At 45.7% G+C, this 17,500-nt stretch overlaps 1 protein-coding gene across 1 annotated transcript in view; it reads right to left on the reverse strand.

The window, feature by feature from the left end:
* The window catches only part of LOC123513380 (protocadherin beta-4-like), a 116,988-nt gene that overhangs the window by 41,880 nt on the left and 57,608 nt on the right, over nucleotides 1-17,500 (reverse strand). The window contains 1 exon segment of the mRNA XM_045270502.1: nucleotides 16,563-17,025. Coding sequence (XP_045126437.1) covers nucleotides 16,563-16,947 — 385 coding nt within the window. The 5' untranslated portion in view covers nucleotides 16,948-17,025.

The raw sequence follows: 17,500 nt of genomic DNA on the forward strand, positions 1-17,500 counted from the left end.
AGGAAAGAAAAATGAAAGTGGGGAATGGAGAAGAGGAGAGAAAATGGATGAGAGGGAATAGGAACACACGACACTTAACAAACAGGTACTCAATTACACTTTCAGCTTTTCCTCGTGTGTGTGTGTGTGTCTGTCTGTCTGTGTCTGTCTGTCTGTCTTTTACCGCCTTTTCTCTGTTTCATTCCCTAGCTCCTTCTGTCTACTTATGTATGCTAACTATTTTTCCTCGTGTCTGTCTGTCTGTCTGTCTGTCTTTTTCCGTCTCTCTTCTATTTCATTCTATCGCTGTCTCTGTCCACTTATGTATATTATATTTTTTTTTTCTCTCGTGTCTGTCTGTCTGTATTTTTTCCCGTCTCTCTCTCTCTCTCTCTCTCTCTCTCTCTCTCTCTCTCTCTCTCTCTCTCTCTCTCTCTCTCTCTCTCTCTCTCTCCTATTTCATTTTCTCACAACCTCTGTCCACTCACTTGTATATTTATTTTTTTTTCCTGTTTATCTCTTTTATTTCACTTGTTCTTTCTAATTTACCCTTCACTGTCTGTCTATTTATTCATCTATCTACATTTTTTTCCATTTCTTTCCTTCCTATTATCATCACCTTTTTTTATGTAAGAGAGGAGGACTGGCCAAGGGCAACAAAAATATAAAGAAAAAGGCCCACTCAATCTCCAAACGTAACTTCTATTCTCATCTGGTCCACGTCACCCAAGCGTCCCCAGGCACGACGCAATCAGGGATGAGCAGACTAACGGAGCTCAGAAGTCCAGGGTGAGTTGTGAGGTAATAGTGGTGGTGGTGGTGGTGGTGGTGGTGGTGGTGGTGGTGGTGGTGGTGGTGGTGGTGGTGGTGGTGGTGGGTGGTGGTGGTGGTGGTAGTAGTGGTAGTAAAAATAAATAAAAGAGAAATGAGAAGAAATAATAATAGTAATAATAATTCTCTCTCTCTCTCTCTCTCTCTCTCTCTCTCTCTCTCTCTCTCTCTCAACACAACAGTATATACGGAGGAAAAATAACAAACTCACAATAAAACTTTACAACCACACAAACCTAAACTTTAAAGAGACTTCCTTGAAAAATATAACTCTAGGAAGGAACACAAATAGAGACACAAATATAAACAACTTAAGATAAAAAAACAAAACAGCTGAATAAATAATAAATAGAGGAACATATATATATATACAACAACGGTACTGAAGACATAATGTAAGAAAAGACGAAGAAAAAAAACTAATATGTATAAAAGTAAAAATCTTATAGCATTCTATTTTTCCCCCTCTCTCAAAACTTTTTATTTCTTTTTATTTTCGCCCCAAATCTTAAATCATTTCCTTCCCAGAGACCTTGAAGATTAAACCTGTGAGATGCAAATTTGCTCTACGTCTATTTTTTCCCCTTGTGACTTTTACAGAGTGACTCGTGGCGACGGTGGTGGTGGTGGTGGTGGTGAAGGTAGTGGTGGTGGCGGTGGTGGTGATGTTCGTCCTACATTCCCGGAGGTCACGACAGGATGAGAGAAAGTGTGTGTGTGTGTGTGTGTGTGTGTGTGTGTGTGTGTGTGTGTGTGTGTGTGTGTGTGTGTGTGTGTGTGTGTGTGGCAGGAGCACGGCCCGTCACGTCTGAATCTGCCCCTTTCAATAGCCAGCTCCACTCTCCCACCCCCCATCATCCCCCGAACACTACAACTTTACCCTCCTTCCCTCTCCCTACCCAGCACCTCCCCACCTCCCCTTCCTCATTGCCTCCCTTCACTCCTTTCCTCCCCATTCAAGTCTTCCCCTCAGAGCTTTTCTATCTCCACTTCCATAAACCTTTCCTGTAAAATCCTACTGTAAATCCTTTCTCTTCTTTACCTCCTTCTCAGTCCCTTTAAGATACAACTTCTCCTCCTCCTCCTCCTCCTCCTCCTCCTCCTCCTCCTCCTCCTCCTTCTTTCTCTTCCTCATCAATTTTCTTTAACTGGCCACTTCTTCTTTCTTCCTTTTAAAACCCCCACTACTTACTTTCTTAAGCCTTCCTCCCTTTGGCTTCCCTTAAATCTCTCAGGGTTCTTTAAATTATTCACTTCAATCTATTGGGATCCCTTAAGTTATCTGTAATTATCCTAAAGAGTCTCACCTCCTTACCTTCCTCTTTCCTCCTCCAACTTTCCACCATGTACCTCCATCTTTTCTTCCACTAAATTGAATCCTTCTGGCACACTAAAAATTCCCACTTTGATTTCTCCGACACTCATAAGCTCTATACTAAATACCTTTTCCTCTTATGCTACAAATTAGATGTCTTTGGTTCCTTTAAAGTCCGAATTCAAGCTCTCTGTCTCCCCTTAACCCTTCAGTACTGGGATGCAATTTTACTATGAGTTTTGCGTATGATTAGACTATTTCATTTACATTAGGAAGGATATATGGAGGTCAGAAAATTAATGGCCAGTCTTCACTATTTCTGAAGCTGTATAAAATCGCTAAATAGTAAGAAGAATGAATATGAAAAAAGTATCATGGTACTGAAGGGACTAAACTCTCAAATTCAATCTCTTTGGCATCCTTAAACCCAAATTTGAATGTAGTTACCTCCTTTGAAACTCTTAAATTCCTCTGGCCTCCTTAAACATCCACCTAAATCTCTCTGGTTCCTTTACACTCCCACTTCAATCTCTCTGGCACCCGTAATTAAACTCCCATTGAAATTTCTCTGCCTCGCTCCACCCATTTACTGCCAGGCACGGTTCTTTTCCCCTATCATTTCATCATGTTTTTAGACTTTATCTCTTTGTGCATCCGTCTATTAAACAGTTCTGTGGCCGACAAAAGACAACATTGATTTCCTGTGTCTTTTTTTTTTTTCTGGGCCATTTTGTCAATTTTCCGAATGTTAATAAAAGATAACCTCAACAATGTAAGGGTTAAATCTCACGTTAAAATATCTTATGCTGTCTTAAATCCTCACATTTATATTTATTATGCTCAATAAGATTTCCAACTTGAATCTATTCTTTCTTGCCCCTCCCCCACCCCGTCTCTTTCTCTCTCTCTCTCTTACTCATCAGACATCCCTCAACACACCTTTCACCTCCTCCTCCACCACTATCACTCCTCCTCCTCCTCCTCCTCCTCCTCCTCCTCCTCCTCCTCCAAAAGCATCTCATCACTTCACTCTTTCAATCTCGACTTAACTTAAAAACAATTATATACTTCTCTCGCTGGACTTTCTTTTCGTCTCGTTTTTCTTTCTCTTTGCTAACACGCAGGAGGGCAAACCTTCTCAGAGGTCACGAGTCACGCTGTGGTTCGCGCGTCTGTGATTTCAGCGCCTCGCCACAACACCCTCCCCCTCCACCTTACCTTGCCCTACTGACTCCCTCTCCCCACGCCACACGCCCTCCGCGCCACTGTTTGTTCCCCCCACACACGCCAGTCGCCACAGTCATTATTTGTGGTCAATACTCCTGGGAAACTGACAACAACTAGGACACAGAAAGAGGGGGAGAAGATGTAGTAATAGTAGTAGTGGTGGTGGTCGTAGTAGTTGTGATAGCGGTGATGGTGGTGGTAGTAGTAGTAGTAGTAGTAGTAGTAGTAGTAGTAGTAGTAGTAGTAGTAGTAGTAGTAGAGGTGGTGGTAGTGGTAGTTGTGATAGTGTGTAGTAGTAGTAGTAGTAGTAGTAGTAGTAGTAGTAGTAGTAGCAGTAGCAGTAGCAGTAGCAGTAGCAGTAGTAGTAGTAGTGGTAGTGGTAGTAAAAGTACTAGTACTAGTAGTAGTAGCGGTAGTAGAAGTAGTAAAGTAATAGTAGTGTGTGTGTGTGTGTGTGTGTGTGTGTGTGTGTGTGTGTGTGTGTGTGTGTGTGTAAATTTACTTAATTTTGCAAGATTTTATTTCATTTCGTACTGTACGTGATTCTCTCTCTCTCTCTCTCTCTCTCTCTCTCTCTCTCTCTCTCTCTCTCTCTCTCTCTCTCTCTCTCTCTCTCTCCTTCCGTTCTTCCATTTGTACTTTCTGCTCCTTTCCTTTCCTCTTCACGCGCCTACACGTCTTCTCATGTCCAATCACCTCCTCCTCCTCCTCCTCCTCCTCCTCCTCCTCCTCCTCTTCTTCTCTCCTCCTCCTCCCACTCCTGGTTCTGCAATTCCACTTAATAATTATCACGCATGACATCTCTCCTCCTCCTCCTCCTCCTCCTCCTCCTCCTCCTCCTGCTTCTCCTCCTCCTCTTCTTTCTACTCCTCCTCCTCCTCGTTCTGCTACCCTCCTACACCACATATCCTCCTCCTCCTCCTCCTCCTCCTCCTCCTCTTGTCCGGATGTTCACTCAAGTATGACGGGTATGCAAATTTCGTAGCGGACTCTCGACCACGCCGCTGTTGCACCTGAGTGGAGGAAAGGTGGAGGAAAGGTGGAGTAGGAAGGCAAGGTGGAGAAAAAGTGGAGGAGGTAGATAAGGAGGGAAGAAATGTGGAGAAGAATGGAGGTAAAGATGATGGTTTAGAAAAGATGGATGAAAAAGAAGAGGTGGGTGGAAGGAAAGATGGAGGAGAGGTGGAGGAATATGGAGGAAACGTGGAGGAGGAGGAGGAGGAGGAGAGAGAAGGTAAGGAGGAAAGATGGAGGAAAAAAAGAGGCATTTTATTTTTTTTCCTGGCGTTATCTTTTTTTTTTTTGGCACGAGTGTTCTGAGCATTTATCTCTTGTCTCTCTTTCTTTCTCTCTTTCTTTCTTTCTCCTTCCCTCCTTCCTTCCTACCTTTCTGCCTTCCTTCCTTCCTTCCTTCTTTTCTTAGCTAACTTGTGATAAAGCAAAATAAAAGCGGAAAAATTTTACCTCTAACGAAACTCCCAACGATAAAATGAGGAAATGTGAAGGAAAGAAGGAAGGAAAAAGAAGGAAAAAAAGGAAGGATGAAGATGGACAAAAAAGTTAATAAAGAAACAAAGAAAGAAAAAAAAATAATTACGGAAATGTTGTTTCTTACGTGGTTGTTTGTGATAAGCTCCACCACTTAATCTAATGTAAATAACGTACGAGGAGGAGGAGGAGGAGGAGGAGGAGGAGGAGGAGGAGGAGGAGGAGGAGGAGGAGGAGGAGGAGGAGGAGGAGGAGGAGGAGGAGGAGGAGGAGGAGGAGGGCAGATCTGGGTGGTGGAGAAAGGTAGGGTTGCGAAGGAAAGACGAGGTAAAGGTGGAGGAGGAAGGAATGGAGAGTACAAAAGGAGAAAGTGGAGGAGGAGAAGGAAGAAGAGGAAAAAGAAAAAAGAAAAAGAACAAGAACAAGAAAACCTGAAGAACATGAAGAACAAGAAGATGAATGACAAATAAAAAGTAAAAGCAAAATTAAACAAGATTAAATAAAAAAAAAAGGAAATAGAAAAGAAAGGAATAACCAAAGAGAATCAAATGAAAAAAACAAAGAAAATAATAAAGAATGAATGAAGGAAAGCAAAAAAAATTAAACTAAACAAAAACCAATGGACCGGAGCAACAAACGAAGCGAGAAGAGAAAAAAGATAACTCTCTCTCTCTCTCTCTCTCTCTCTCTCTCTCTCTCTCTCTCTCTCTCTCTCTCTCTCGCGTATGAATATTCAGTGCTAATAAATTTTCGTCAGCGCGATACTGACGAAGACTAAGATTCTGCAGAGGAGAAGAAGAAGAAGAAGAAGAAGAAGAAGAAGAAGAAGAAGAAGAAGGAAGAAGGAAGGAAGGAAGAAGGAGGAGGAGGAGGAGGAGGAGGAGGAGGAGGAGGAGGAGTGGAGGAGGAGGAGGAGGAGGAGGAGGAGGAGGAGGAGGAGGAGGAGGAGGAGGAGGAGGAGGAGGAGGAGGAAGGGAGGTCACCGCAGTGTTTCAAGGGAAGAGGCGAAGAGGTCCCGGGAGGAAGCATTTTACTGACAGAGGAACAATAGACTCATTTGAAGGGTGACGGCTGGGGTGAGGGGCCATGGGTTGGGGAGGGACAGGGGCAGGGGCAGGGGCGTCTGTGGGGAAGGGGTCAGGAGGGGGATGTCTGTGCCACTGTGTCAGCGGGTCTGGCGGCACAATAGTACACAGCGGAAGGCAGGGCCACGACTTTGGTTGATTTGAGGCTTGCGAGGTGATGGAGTGTGTGTGTGTGTGTGTGTGTGTGTGTGTGTGTGTGTGTGTGTGTGTGTGTGTGTGTGTGTGTGTAAGGCGACACTATACGATTAGAAATTCCTTGAGCCTAACATACTTAGAGAGAGAGAGAGAGAGAGAGAGAGAGAGAGAGAGAGAGAGAGAGAACACTAACGAAGATGATCAATAGTTTTAACATCGAACCCTTTCTCTCTCTCTCTCTCTCTCTCTCTCTCTCTCTCTCTCTCTCTCTCTCTCTCTCTCTCTCTCTCAGATAAAGGTGCTGCCCCATTCATTATTACCTGGCGCACCTTCTTAATGAGCTGCCTCTTACCTGCCTATGAGGTAATTATGGTGGTGGTGGTGGTGGTGGTGGTGGTGGTGGTGGTGACTTGTAAAGGAGTTATGGTTTCTCATAGGTTAGAGAGAGAGAGAGAGAGAGAGAGAGAGAGAGAGAGAGAGAGAGTGAATATTTTATATACCTCTCTCTCTCTCTCTCTCTCTCTCTCTCTCTCTCTCTCTCTCTCTCTCTCTCTCTCTCTCTCTCTCTCTCTCTCCATTAGAACAAGACTTTCTCTCTCTCTCTCTCTCTCTCTCTCTCTCTCTCTCTCTCTCTCTCTCTCTCTCTCTCTCTCTCTCTCTCTCTCTCTCTCACACACACACACACACACACACACACACAAGAAGGTAATGCCACACACAATCACCATTACAGCTCTACTCCTCCCCTCCACCTCTCCCTCTTCCCCTTCACCTCTCACCTGCCCTCCCAAGCCGCCTCTCATCTGCCAGCCCTCTACAGGTGAGTGCGCCGTTACCTTAATTAAGCCAACAGGTATTGTTTGCATAGGTATGGTGCGCTGATGGGGTGTGCTACAAGAGGAGGAGGAGGAGGAGGAGGAGGAGGAGGAGGAAAGGAAGAGGAGAAAGAGGAGGAGGAGGAGAAAGAGGACGAGGGGGAGGAGAAAGAGGACGAGGGGGAGGAGGAGAGGGAGGAGGAGAAAGAGGACGATGGGGAGGAGGAGAAAGAGGAAGACGATGGGGGAGGAGGAGGAGGAGGAGGAGGAGGAGGAGGAGGAGAAGGAGGTGGGCATTAGCTTCATACAACGTAGATGAATATTGCAAATGAGGAAGAGAAGAAGTAGGGGGAGGAGGAGGAGGAGGAGGAGGAGGAGGAGGAGGAGGAGGAGGAGGAGGAGGAGGAGGAGGAGGAGGAGGAGGAGGAGGAGAAGAGAGAAAAGGGGAAGGAATAGAAAGAAAACAACACAATAAATCAATAAAAAGTAAAATAAAATAAAGAAAACACACACACACACACAAAAAAAAAATAAATAAATAAATAAAATAAATAATAAAATAAAACAAAATAAAATAAGAAGAAAAGAATTCGGAAGACAACAGTGGCAGCAATTCAAAGCACAAGTGTAGACGAAACAAACCAGCAAAACATGAAACAAAATAACAAACCACCAAAACACACCACTGGACTCGTAATTCTTAGTTCACCACCAGAAATTTTCGCTCATTCCACTCTGGTTAACGATGGAATGTGAAATGTGGCATGACTCTACATGTGGAAACCTTTGGAATGTCTTGAATGTGGCGTAGAACCTTAACATGTGGAGTGAAATGTGTTGAAATGTTTATAGTTAAGTGACATGAGTGTGGAATGGATGTGAAGGATGATGAACAGTGGAATGAAAGCGATTAGGTGGAATGATGACAAAAATATGGAGCAATAACTAGATTTTCAAGGTAATGTAAGAGTGGAGTACGTGAATGTGGACTTAAGTGGGATGAATTTGAAGTCGCAAGGTATGTGGAATGAAATTATGTGGAGTTTCAAGATAAGCAAGATGTGGAATGAGGAAAAACGCAACTTACTAGGCGGAATAAATGTGAAATCTAAAGTCTTATAGAATGAGGATAAGAAAATGGAATGAATATATGAATGTGGAGTAATTGAGGTAGATTTTGATGTTGTGGAATGTTTAGTGTACAAATGTGGAAGTTAGAAGAATGTGGAAGGTGAAATTTCAACTTGTGGAATGTCTAGTGTACAAATGTGGAGGTTAGAAGAAAGTGGAAAGTGGAATTTGAACTTGTGGAATGTCCAGTATACAAAAAGTGGAAAGTGGAATTTGAAGCTGTGGAATGATTAGTGTACAAATGTGGAAGGTGGAAGAAAGTGAAAGATGGAATTTCAAGCTGCAGTGGAATGATTACTTTACAAATGTGGAAGGTGGAATTTCAAGCTGCAGTGGAATGATTAGCGTACAAATGTGGAAGTTAAAACAATGTGGAATGAATGCAAAACTAACGGACAGTGAAAAAAAAATCAATGTGGAGAAAGTCTGAATATTTAACGGTGAGGAAAGGGAATGTGGAGTTAATACAATTTAGTAGAATGAGAGTGGAATGAGTAGAATGTTAGTAAGAATATGGCTAGAATGTGGAAATGAGAAGTGTTGGACAAGAAGAATGTGCAAATGTGGATTACTACGAAGGTGGAATATTGATGATGATGATGATGATGATGATGATGATGATGATGATGATGATGATGATGATGATGAGAGAGAGAGAGAGAGAGAGAGAGAGAGAGAGAGAGAGAGAGAGAGAGAGAGAGAGAGAGAGAGAGAGAGAGAGAGAGAGAGAGAGTCACGTTTCAGTTATATGTAGAAATTAAGAATAAAATTGACGAAGTGAAAAAAGGAAGAGAAAGAAAACAACAAACAAAACTGAAGGAGAAGAAGAAAAAAGAGGAGGAGAAGCTAAAGGAGGAGGAAGAGGAGGAGGAAGAGGAAGAAGAGGAAGAGGAAGAGGAAGAAGAGGAGAAGAAGAAGCATACGAGAGAAGATCAAGATATTCTAAGTAACATACGAGTGACATTTCAACAACACCCCCTCCTCTCTCTCTCTCTCTCTCTCTCTCTCTCTCTCTCTCTCTCTCTCTCTCTCTCTCTCTCTCGTCCGTTTCATTTACTTCCTTCGTCTCTCTTTCCCTTTTCCTTTCCTTTCTCCTCCTCCTCCTCCTCCTCCTCCTCTTCCTTCTCATGCATTCCCCGGGGCACCTGTTACGGAGGGAGGAGGAGGAGGAGGAGGAGGAGCAGAGGTAAAGGGAGGAAAGGGGGCGAGAGGCAACGAAGGATGAAGATAATGAAGGGGAATGCCAGAGGGAGAGGAGGAGGAGGAGGAGGAGAGAAAGAGAGGGTGAGATGTTCGGAGATAACACTAGACATTGTCGCAAAAGGAGGAGGAGGAGGAGGAGGAGGAGGAGGAGGAGGAGGAGGAGGAGGAGGAGGAGGAGGAGGAGAATTCGAAAAAAAAGAAATGCGAAAAGAAAGAGAAATAACGAGATAAATTTGAAATGAATCAAGACAAAGACATAACAAGAGAGAGAGAGAGAGAGAGAGAGAGATATTCCCCCTCAAGAAGTGTAATTTTCTCTCCCTCTTAGGTAATTAATTAATCATCCATTCTCTCTCTCTCTCTCTCTCTCTCTCTCTCTCTCTTTCCCACCCTTGTCTTCCTCCCTGTAATTTCTTCCAATCTTATTTTCTTGCTTTCATTTTTTCTTCCTAATTACTGTCTTTATCTCTCTTTTTTCATCCCTCCCTTTCCTTTACTACTTTTAAATAATTGTTTTCTCTCTCTCTCTCTCTCTCTCTCTCTCTCTCTCTCTCTCTCTCTCTCTCTCTCTTTTTTTTTTTTTTTTTATTTAAACAAAACTTAATACAAAGGAACATGTACCCAAAGGCGCACTGTCGTGTGCTACCTATTCTAAGGGTACTACAATCTATTTCTCTACAATATTTACAGGACTTAAAAATAGATAATATACAAGATGGTCAGCATGTAAATGGAGCACTATTCGTTTCACTTCACTAGCACTATTCACGCACTGCACTACACTGAGTGTCACGTCACAAAGAGTGTCAGAGGAGTTGGCAGTGTCTGTCTCCACTTATGTGCCATCAGTTTGACACTGTGTGTTCATCTCCTGGACGTGAGGCACCGCGGCCGTGAACAAGTTCCACATCCTGGAGACGCGTCCTGCGAAGGTGCGTTGATGCTGACACCCGTGGGATCGCGGCACCTCTACGGCGTCACCACCATTGAGCACCGTTCTCGTGCTCCGTGCGGTGACTCTTAGAGGATGACGCAGCCCTGCCAGATGTGGCACTCTTTGCACCTGTGCCTTATGGAACACTACGATCGCCGCCACGTCTCTGCGGTGTTCCAGTGAATCAAGGGGACGCTCAGGCTCTGGGTGAGGTGGTAGTGCAGCATCTACTAGCCGTATGGCGCGGCGTTGGATGCTGTCCAGTCTCCTTCTGTGTGTGGCGGCACAGGACATCCAGGAGAGAGCTGCGTATTCAAGGTGGGGCCGCACCTGTGCCTTGTACAGCAGCAGTCTCCCCTTCCTGTCGAGGAAACTGGCGATCCTTCTGAGAGCGGAGATCCTGTGAGAGGCTTTCTTGGCAATGGTTTTGACATGCCTGTCAAACCTCAGCCCTCGATCCACCTCCACTCCAAGTATCTTGACGTCATCTTGGAGTGGGAGAGCAGCAGCGCCAAAGACAACTTTCCTGCCATTGCTGCCATGGCGGCTGGGGACCGAGAGACAACCATTGCTTGTGTCTTCTCCGGCGCGAATGTCACTTGCCAGCGAGCACCCCACTCCTTTATCACTCGTAGCTGCTGATTGATGGCCTCAGCAGCCCGCCCACTGTCCTGGCGTGGATAGGTATAGGAGAGGGTGCAGTCATCAGCATAGGCCATGACTCCTGGCAGTAGCTGGAGAAGATCATCCACGTAGATATTCCACAGGAGTGGGCCAAGAATTGAACCCTGTGGCACTGATGCCTCCACAGGCAGGGACTCAGATGTTTGCCCGTTGACAACCACCTTGAGGCTTCTGTCCTGCAGGTAATTTCCCAAGAGTCGTAGCAAGCCACCCTGGATGCCTTTAGCACGAAGCTTTTCTAGTAATCCGTTGTGCCATACTTTATCAAAAGCTCCTGCTATGTCCAAAGCAACCACTATAGTGTCCTTGCCGTCGTCGAGGGCGTCCTGCCAATGCCTGGTGAGAAGCATCATTAGGTCGGAGGTTGACCTTCCAGGTCTGAACCCAAACTGTTGGTCTGAGAGGAGGGCATTGTCCTTGAGATGGCTACACACCACCTCTGCCACGACCCTCTCAAACACTTTACCCACCACTGACAACAGGGATATGGGTCTGTAGTTTTTTGGGTCCGTCCTGGAGCTTTTTGTGTGCAGGAACTACTCGAGCCTCCTTCCACACTGAAGGCCAGACGTTTTCCCGTACACAAGTTGTGAACTTGGGTGAGAGGGGCAGCCAGTTCCTGGGAGCATCGCTTCAGCAGGTGCGGGCTGATGTCATCAGGGCCGGTGGCTTTCTGTGTGTCCAGCCCCGCAATAATCGCTTCACCTGCTGATGCGTCACCTCCACCATGGTGACAGTCTTCTCACATTGCTGGACCAGCTGAGGCGGTGGCTGCTGTGGATTCCCGACCTTCATTTTTCCAGCAAACAAGGAAGCCAGCAACTGTGCCCTCTCCTTACTGCTGGTGGCGACAGTACCGTCCTGCTTGCTGAGGGAGGGATGGATTCTTGGTGGCCAGTTCCTTGTTTGTCCTTAACAAGAGACCACCAAGTTTTGTTTCCTACGCCAGTGCCACACAGTTTCCGGCGCAGGCTTTCCTCCCACTTTTTTAAGGCCCACTTGCTGGTTACCACCATCCTCCTGCATGCAGCCCTGTGCAGGTCCTTGTTGCGCCGAGTCGGGTTCCTCTTGTAGCGGAGCCAGGCAGCATACTTTGCCTCGGCAGCAACACGGCAACGGTAGCCAAACCATGGCTGATCCGTCGATCTGGTGGTGTATTCCCTGTGTGGGACGTGGCGTCTCTGGAGGGCGAGAAGGTGAGAGGTGAGTGCAAGTGCTTCACTCTCTGCTCCTCCCTGTAGCAAAGTGGCCCATGGGGTGTGGGTCAGGTCGCGGCGCAGGGAAGCCCAGTCTGCTTTGTTCCACAGCCAGATGGTGCGGGTGGTGGCCTCGTCCTGAGCCACGCCCACTTCCAGCTGTGTCAGTACAGCGTGATGGTCAGAGCTGCCCACGAGCCCCAGCTGATGACACTGAAGCTTGTCTTCCTGGTAGTCTGAGATGACAGGGTCTAATGTCCCTCCTCGTTCATGTGTGGGGAAGGTGACATGATCTGTCAGACCCTGCACCTCAGGAGATTCTCGTAGGCGTCTCTTTCCAGGTGGTGATTGAGATCCCCCACAATCAGCACGTGGCTGCAGCTGTGTGCCATCATCAGGTTGTCTAAGGTCTCAGTCAGGTACAGAGTGAGTCAGGCCCTTGTCGCGGGGGGCGATACAGGGCACACAGCAGGAGGGCTGAGCGGTCTGCCAGCATTACTCGGAAGTACATCATCTCCATCATTGGAGGCGTGTCTATGTCGAGTAGCTGGGCCTGCATTCCTTCCTTGAAGCAGACAGCCACTCCACCTCCTGTTCGCTCCTGTCGGTCCCTCCTCACCCAGTGGGTGAAGCCCTGCATCCTGCCATACGTGGGCTCCACCTCACTGTTCAGCCATGTCTCGGTCACCACAACAACGTCTGCATTGTGTCGTTGCACACAGTTGTGGTATAAGTCTGCAAGGTTAGTCCGGAGACCACGGACGTTGCTAGAGACGACCTTTAGTTGGCGGCGGGGCAAGCTGGCTGTACCATGGTGAGGGATGGTAGTGAGCGAGGCCTGCTAGTCCGAGGTGGTGGTTAGGGTCCGCGGCCGACTGCTGGTACTGGTGAAGAGGTGGTCCACTGCCGCCCCTGGTTCTGATTCCAGATACCAGGCTGAGGAAGGAGTGGGCGAGGTTGTGGCAAGGACTGAAATGAAGTGAGGGGGTGGGCGGGCTGAGGCGCTGCAGGTGGGAAGGGTGTGGCTGTGTATCTTTCCACCGTAAGAAGCCGCTGTAGGAGACGCTCCTGACGTAAATCGTCAGTTCTGGCGTGGCAAGTAGCAGAAGTGTGTCCTTTCCGTGAGCAGTACTCACACACTTTTGCCTTGGCTCGCTTTTGTGTCTGCTTGGTGGCCTGGTGAGTCCTCAGTCCTTCGCTGGACACCCTCCTCGCGTCCTGCTGCACTTCCCTCTTAGATTTCTTTTTTCTCCAATCTCCTGAAGTGGTCTGAGGAGAGGTTCGTGGGCGAACAGAGGCACCGCGATCTACTCCGTTCGCTGTGTTTATGGAGGAAGAGTCCCTGCTGCTCTGTGTGGCGGTAGACGTGGTAGTGAGTACCGAGCAGTCACTCTGTGTGGCAGAAGGAGTGACAGTGGACGCTGGGGAGGTGTCACAGTCGCTCTGTGTGGCGGTGGAAGCAGTGGAGGTAGGCGGAGCGGTCGTTGTTTCCCGGGCAGGCGAAGGGAAGGTGGAAGTGGAGAAAACAGCTGCGTACCGGATCTGTTGCGGTTTATCCGAGCTCCACCACGTCCTCCACCTCTCAGAGTCCTGACAAACCACCTCCCAGTGTTCGTCAATTGACTCTGCGTGGGCGCTGACTGCCTGAGAGCGTGTGGCTACTTGCGTCTGGCGCTGTTTTGACGCTATCAGCCTGTCTGCTACTCTGAGAGCCGCAGCAAACACGTCTCTGTGCTGTATGATCAAGTCTCTCTCAATCCTTCAAGACCTTTTTTCAATTCTTTCTTTCTTTTGTATCTTACGCAACTTCTTCTTCTTCTTCCTCTTCTTCTTCTTCTTCTTCTTCTTCCTCCCCCTCCTCCTCTTCCTCCTCTTCATCCTCCTCCTCCTCCTTCCCTTTACCTCTTCTTTGTTTTTCTTTTAATTATTCTCCCTTTACCCTCCCCATCAAACTGAGACAATGAAGGATAGGAGGAGGAGGAGGAGGAGGAGGAGGAGGAGGAGGAGGAGGAGGAGGAGGAGGAGGAGGAGAAGGAGAAGGAGGAGGAACGTCTGGTGTACCTTGCTCGGTCAACCATGCAGCAGACCACCACCTTTTCCTCCTCTTCTTCTTCTTTCTCCTCCTCTTCCTCCTCCTACTCCTCTTCCTCTTCCTCTTCCTCCTCCTACTCCTTCTCCTTCTCCTCCTCCTCCTCCTCCTCCTCCTCCTCCTGGGTCACGGATTCCCGCAAGCCGTTCGTCAGAGAGAGAGAGAGAGAGAGAGAGAGAGAGAGAGAGAGAGAGAGAGAGAGAGAGAGAGAGAGAGAGTCATGCGTGGAGATACAACAAGATAACGAAAGGGAAATGACCAACCACACCCTTCTTACCGCTACGAGGAGGAGGAGGAGGAGGAGGAGGAGATTCTATGTTGATTCTATGACCTCAATAAAATAATTTCTGCCATATACTGCACATCAACAACAACAACAACAACAACAACAACAATAAGAATAACAATAATAGCCAACATCACAACATTCATCACTAACAAGTAACATCACTAGATTACATCACATGACATCACAATCTCTCTCTCTCTCTCTCTCTCTCTCTCTCTCTCTCTCTCTCTCTCTCTCTCTCTCTCTCTCTCTGAATTTTAAAACTTTGATAACCACTTCGAAAAAGAATGAGAGAGAGAGAGAGAGAGAGAGAGAGAGACGAGGCCAAGTACGTGATGTGGTTTGACTGATTCGTTTATGTGAAATTTAAAGACATATCTATTTGTTCTTTCTCTCTCTTTCTCTCGTTTTTCTTTAACCGCGACCGATAGAAATTAGGACACACACACACACACACACACACACACACACACACACACACACACACACACACACACACACACACACACACACACAAACACACACCTGCATATTTCTATTTAGCGGAAGTGTGCTGATGATAACGAGTGGTATTTGCAAACCTTATTCTCGAGACAGCAGCAACAGAGAGAGAGAGAGAGAGAGAGAGAGAGAGAGAGAGAGAGAGAGAGAGAGAGAGAGAGAGAGAGAGACCATTCCACATTAGAAAATATCAACCAGTTTCCCATAACAGTACATAAACAGAATAATCAAAATGACAACTAAATAGACAACCCGGTGCAGAAATAAAGGAAAAACAACACAACGGAAAGGAATGTGAAGGAAGTGAAGGAGGAACGTTAAGGGGAATGTTAATCTCTTCAGTATCAAGACGCGTTTTCATATCCTTTATTGTTACTATTTGGTGATTCTATACAGCGCTTTCATATCAATTCTGGTTATTGTTTGGTAACTTTATACAACGCTTTTATATCCTTTCTGGTTACTATTTGGTGACTTTATACAGCTTGAGAAACATATGTGGGAGTTGGAATAGTAAAGACTCTTTCCATTAACCCCTTCAATACTGAGACACATTTTTACCTTGAGATTTATGTACGATTAGACCATTTTATTGACATTAATTTTTTGGGGGGAGTTAATTTGGCTAATTATATTCTAATCTTTAAGAGAACTGGTATTCTAATTGGGTCTTTTTTCTATCTATTACATAAAAATAGAAGATTAATGGCCAAAGTCTTCACTATTTTAATCCCCACGTGAGTTTCTGAGGGTGCATAAAATCACCAAATAGTAAACAAAATGAATATGAAAACGTGTCATGGTACTGAAGGATTAATCTTTAAACCTCCATAGATTTTTCCTAATATAAATAAAATCGTGTAATCGTACCCCAAAATGAAGGTCAAAATGCGTCACGGTACTGGAAGTGTTAATGATAAGGCAAGAAAGAGCAAAAGAATAAACGATGATAATACGTGAGGAAAGAAGAGGAGAGAAAGCAAACACCTCGAAACAAAATCAACAAACAAGATGGACGAGGAGAGAATTAATGTCAGTGGATAAGACGCTACAACAATGAGGTCATATGATGCTGAGAATAAAACAAGCACGAGTTAGCCAGTTTTTCTCAGTCATCCTTTCCTTTTTTTCGAAGCAACACTGAACCTTCTCTGCCAGTCGTTATATGCTCTCCTTCCTATGACTGAAATTCTTGAATGAGGGAGATTTTTCAAGACATTCATCCCTCAATTCAGAATAAAACAAGCAAGAATTAACCATTTTTCTCAGGACTTCCTTTCCTGTCGCTGTATTTTCCCCTTCCTATGACTGAAATTCATAGGAAGACTTTCATAGCTAAATTCTTGTTTTTCTCTATCTTTTCTATCTTTTAACCTTAGTTTAGTGACTGGCGCCTGTGTGGATCTTTTTTTTTCTATATTATTACTTGTCTCCGTGTCCTCTTGTATAAAAGTATAAGAAATGAAGTAGAAAATAATACCACATACTCACATACATAGACATAAGAGGGATATCTCAAGACATTTGTCCCTGTCTTGGCTAACTATTGATCTCTAAGGGGACTGGCAATTAAGTAGGCCTTTTTTTTCTCTTTCTTTTTGTTGCCCTTGGTCAGTTTCCCCTCTTACATAAAAAAAATTAAATACATTTCTTCACTCACCCTGCGCGGACACAGCAGTCGCCAGCCACAGCAGAAGACAGCAGGAGGCCGACAGGAGCAAGTTAGCAGGCCGCCACAGCATCCTGCCTCCTCTGTGCTCCATCCTAACCTTCTCCTCCCACCTCACACCAACCTCATGCCGCCCCACGCCCCTGCACTCCCTCAACCGCGTGTCTGAGGGCGTGGTGGAGGGACTATGGTGGTGGTGGTGGTGGTGGTGAGTGGTGATGGTGGTGGTGGTGGTGATAGACGGAAGTGCACAAATAGTTCCATTATTTAGTGTCTTGCATTTTCCTCTCCTCTTTATCACTCCTCTTCCTCTTCCTCCTCCTCCTCCTCCTCCTCCTCCTTGGCTTCCTTCGGTATGAGAGGTATTTCCCTCCATCACTGCCCCGCCGTGGAGGGATGGAGGTAAGGTGCAGGTAAAGGTGTCTCCTGACGTCACGCCGCCATGTTGCCACTCCTGCCAATGAGAGAGAGAAGTCCCGTGAATAATGATAATAATAATAATAATGATGAAAAAATAATAAATAATAATAATAATAATAATAATAATAATAATAATAATAATAATAATAATAATAGATAGTAATAATAATAATAGATAGATAGTAATAATAATGATAAGAATAGTAATAACAATAATAGTAATGCACAGAAGCAGAGAGAGAGAGAGAGAGAGAGAGAGAGAGAGAGAGAGAGAGAGAGAGAGAGAGAGAGAGAGAGAGAGAGAGAGAGAGAATCAACATTTGTAACATAAATCATCACCACAACAAAACCACCGATCCGATAAGAATGCCACCACCACCACCACCACCACCACCACTACCACTACCACCACCACCACCACCACCAAAACATGCCACAACACACCACCATAACAACACCCTCACAAAACTTTCACCTGGTTATTGCAAGATGATCAATACTCTTTCAAT

This window comes from Portunus trituberculatus, chromosome 36 (assembly GCF_017591435.1).
Source record: "Portunus trituberculatus isolate SZX2019 chromosome 36, ASM1759143v1, whole genome shotgun sequence".
NCBI lineage: Eukaryota > Metazoa > Arthropoda > Malacostraca > Decapoda > Portunidae > Portunus > Portunus trituberculatus.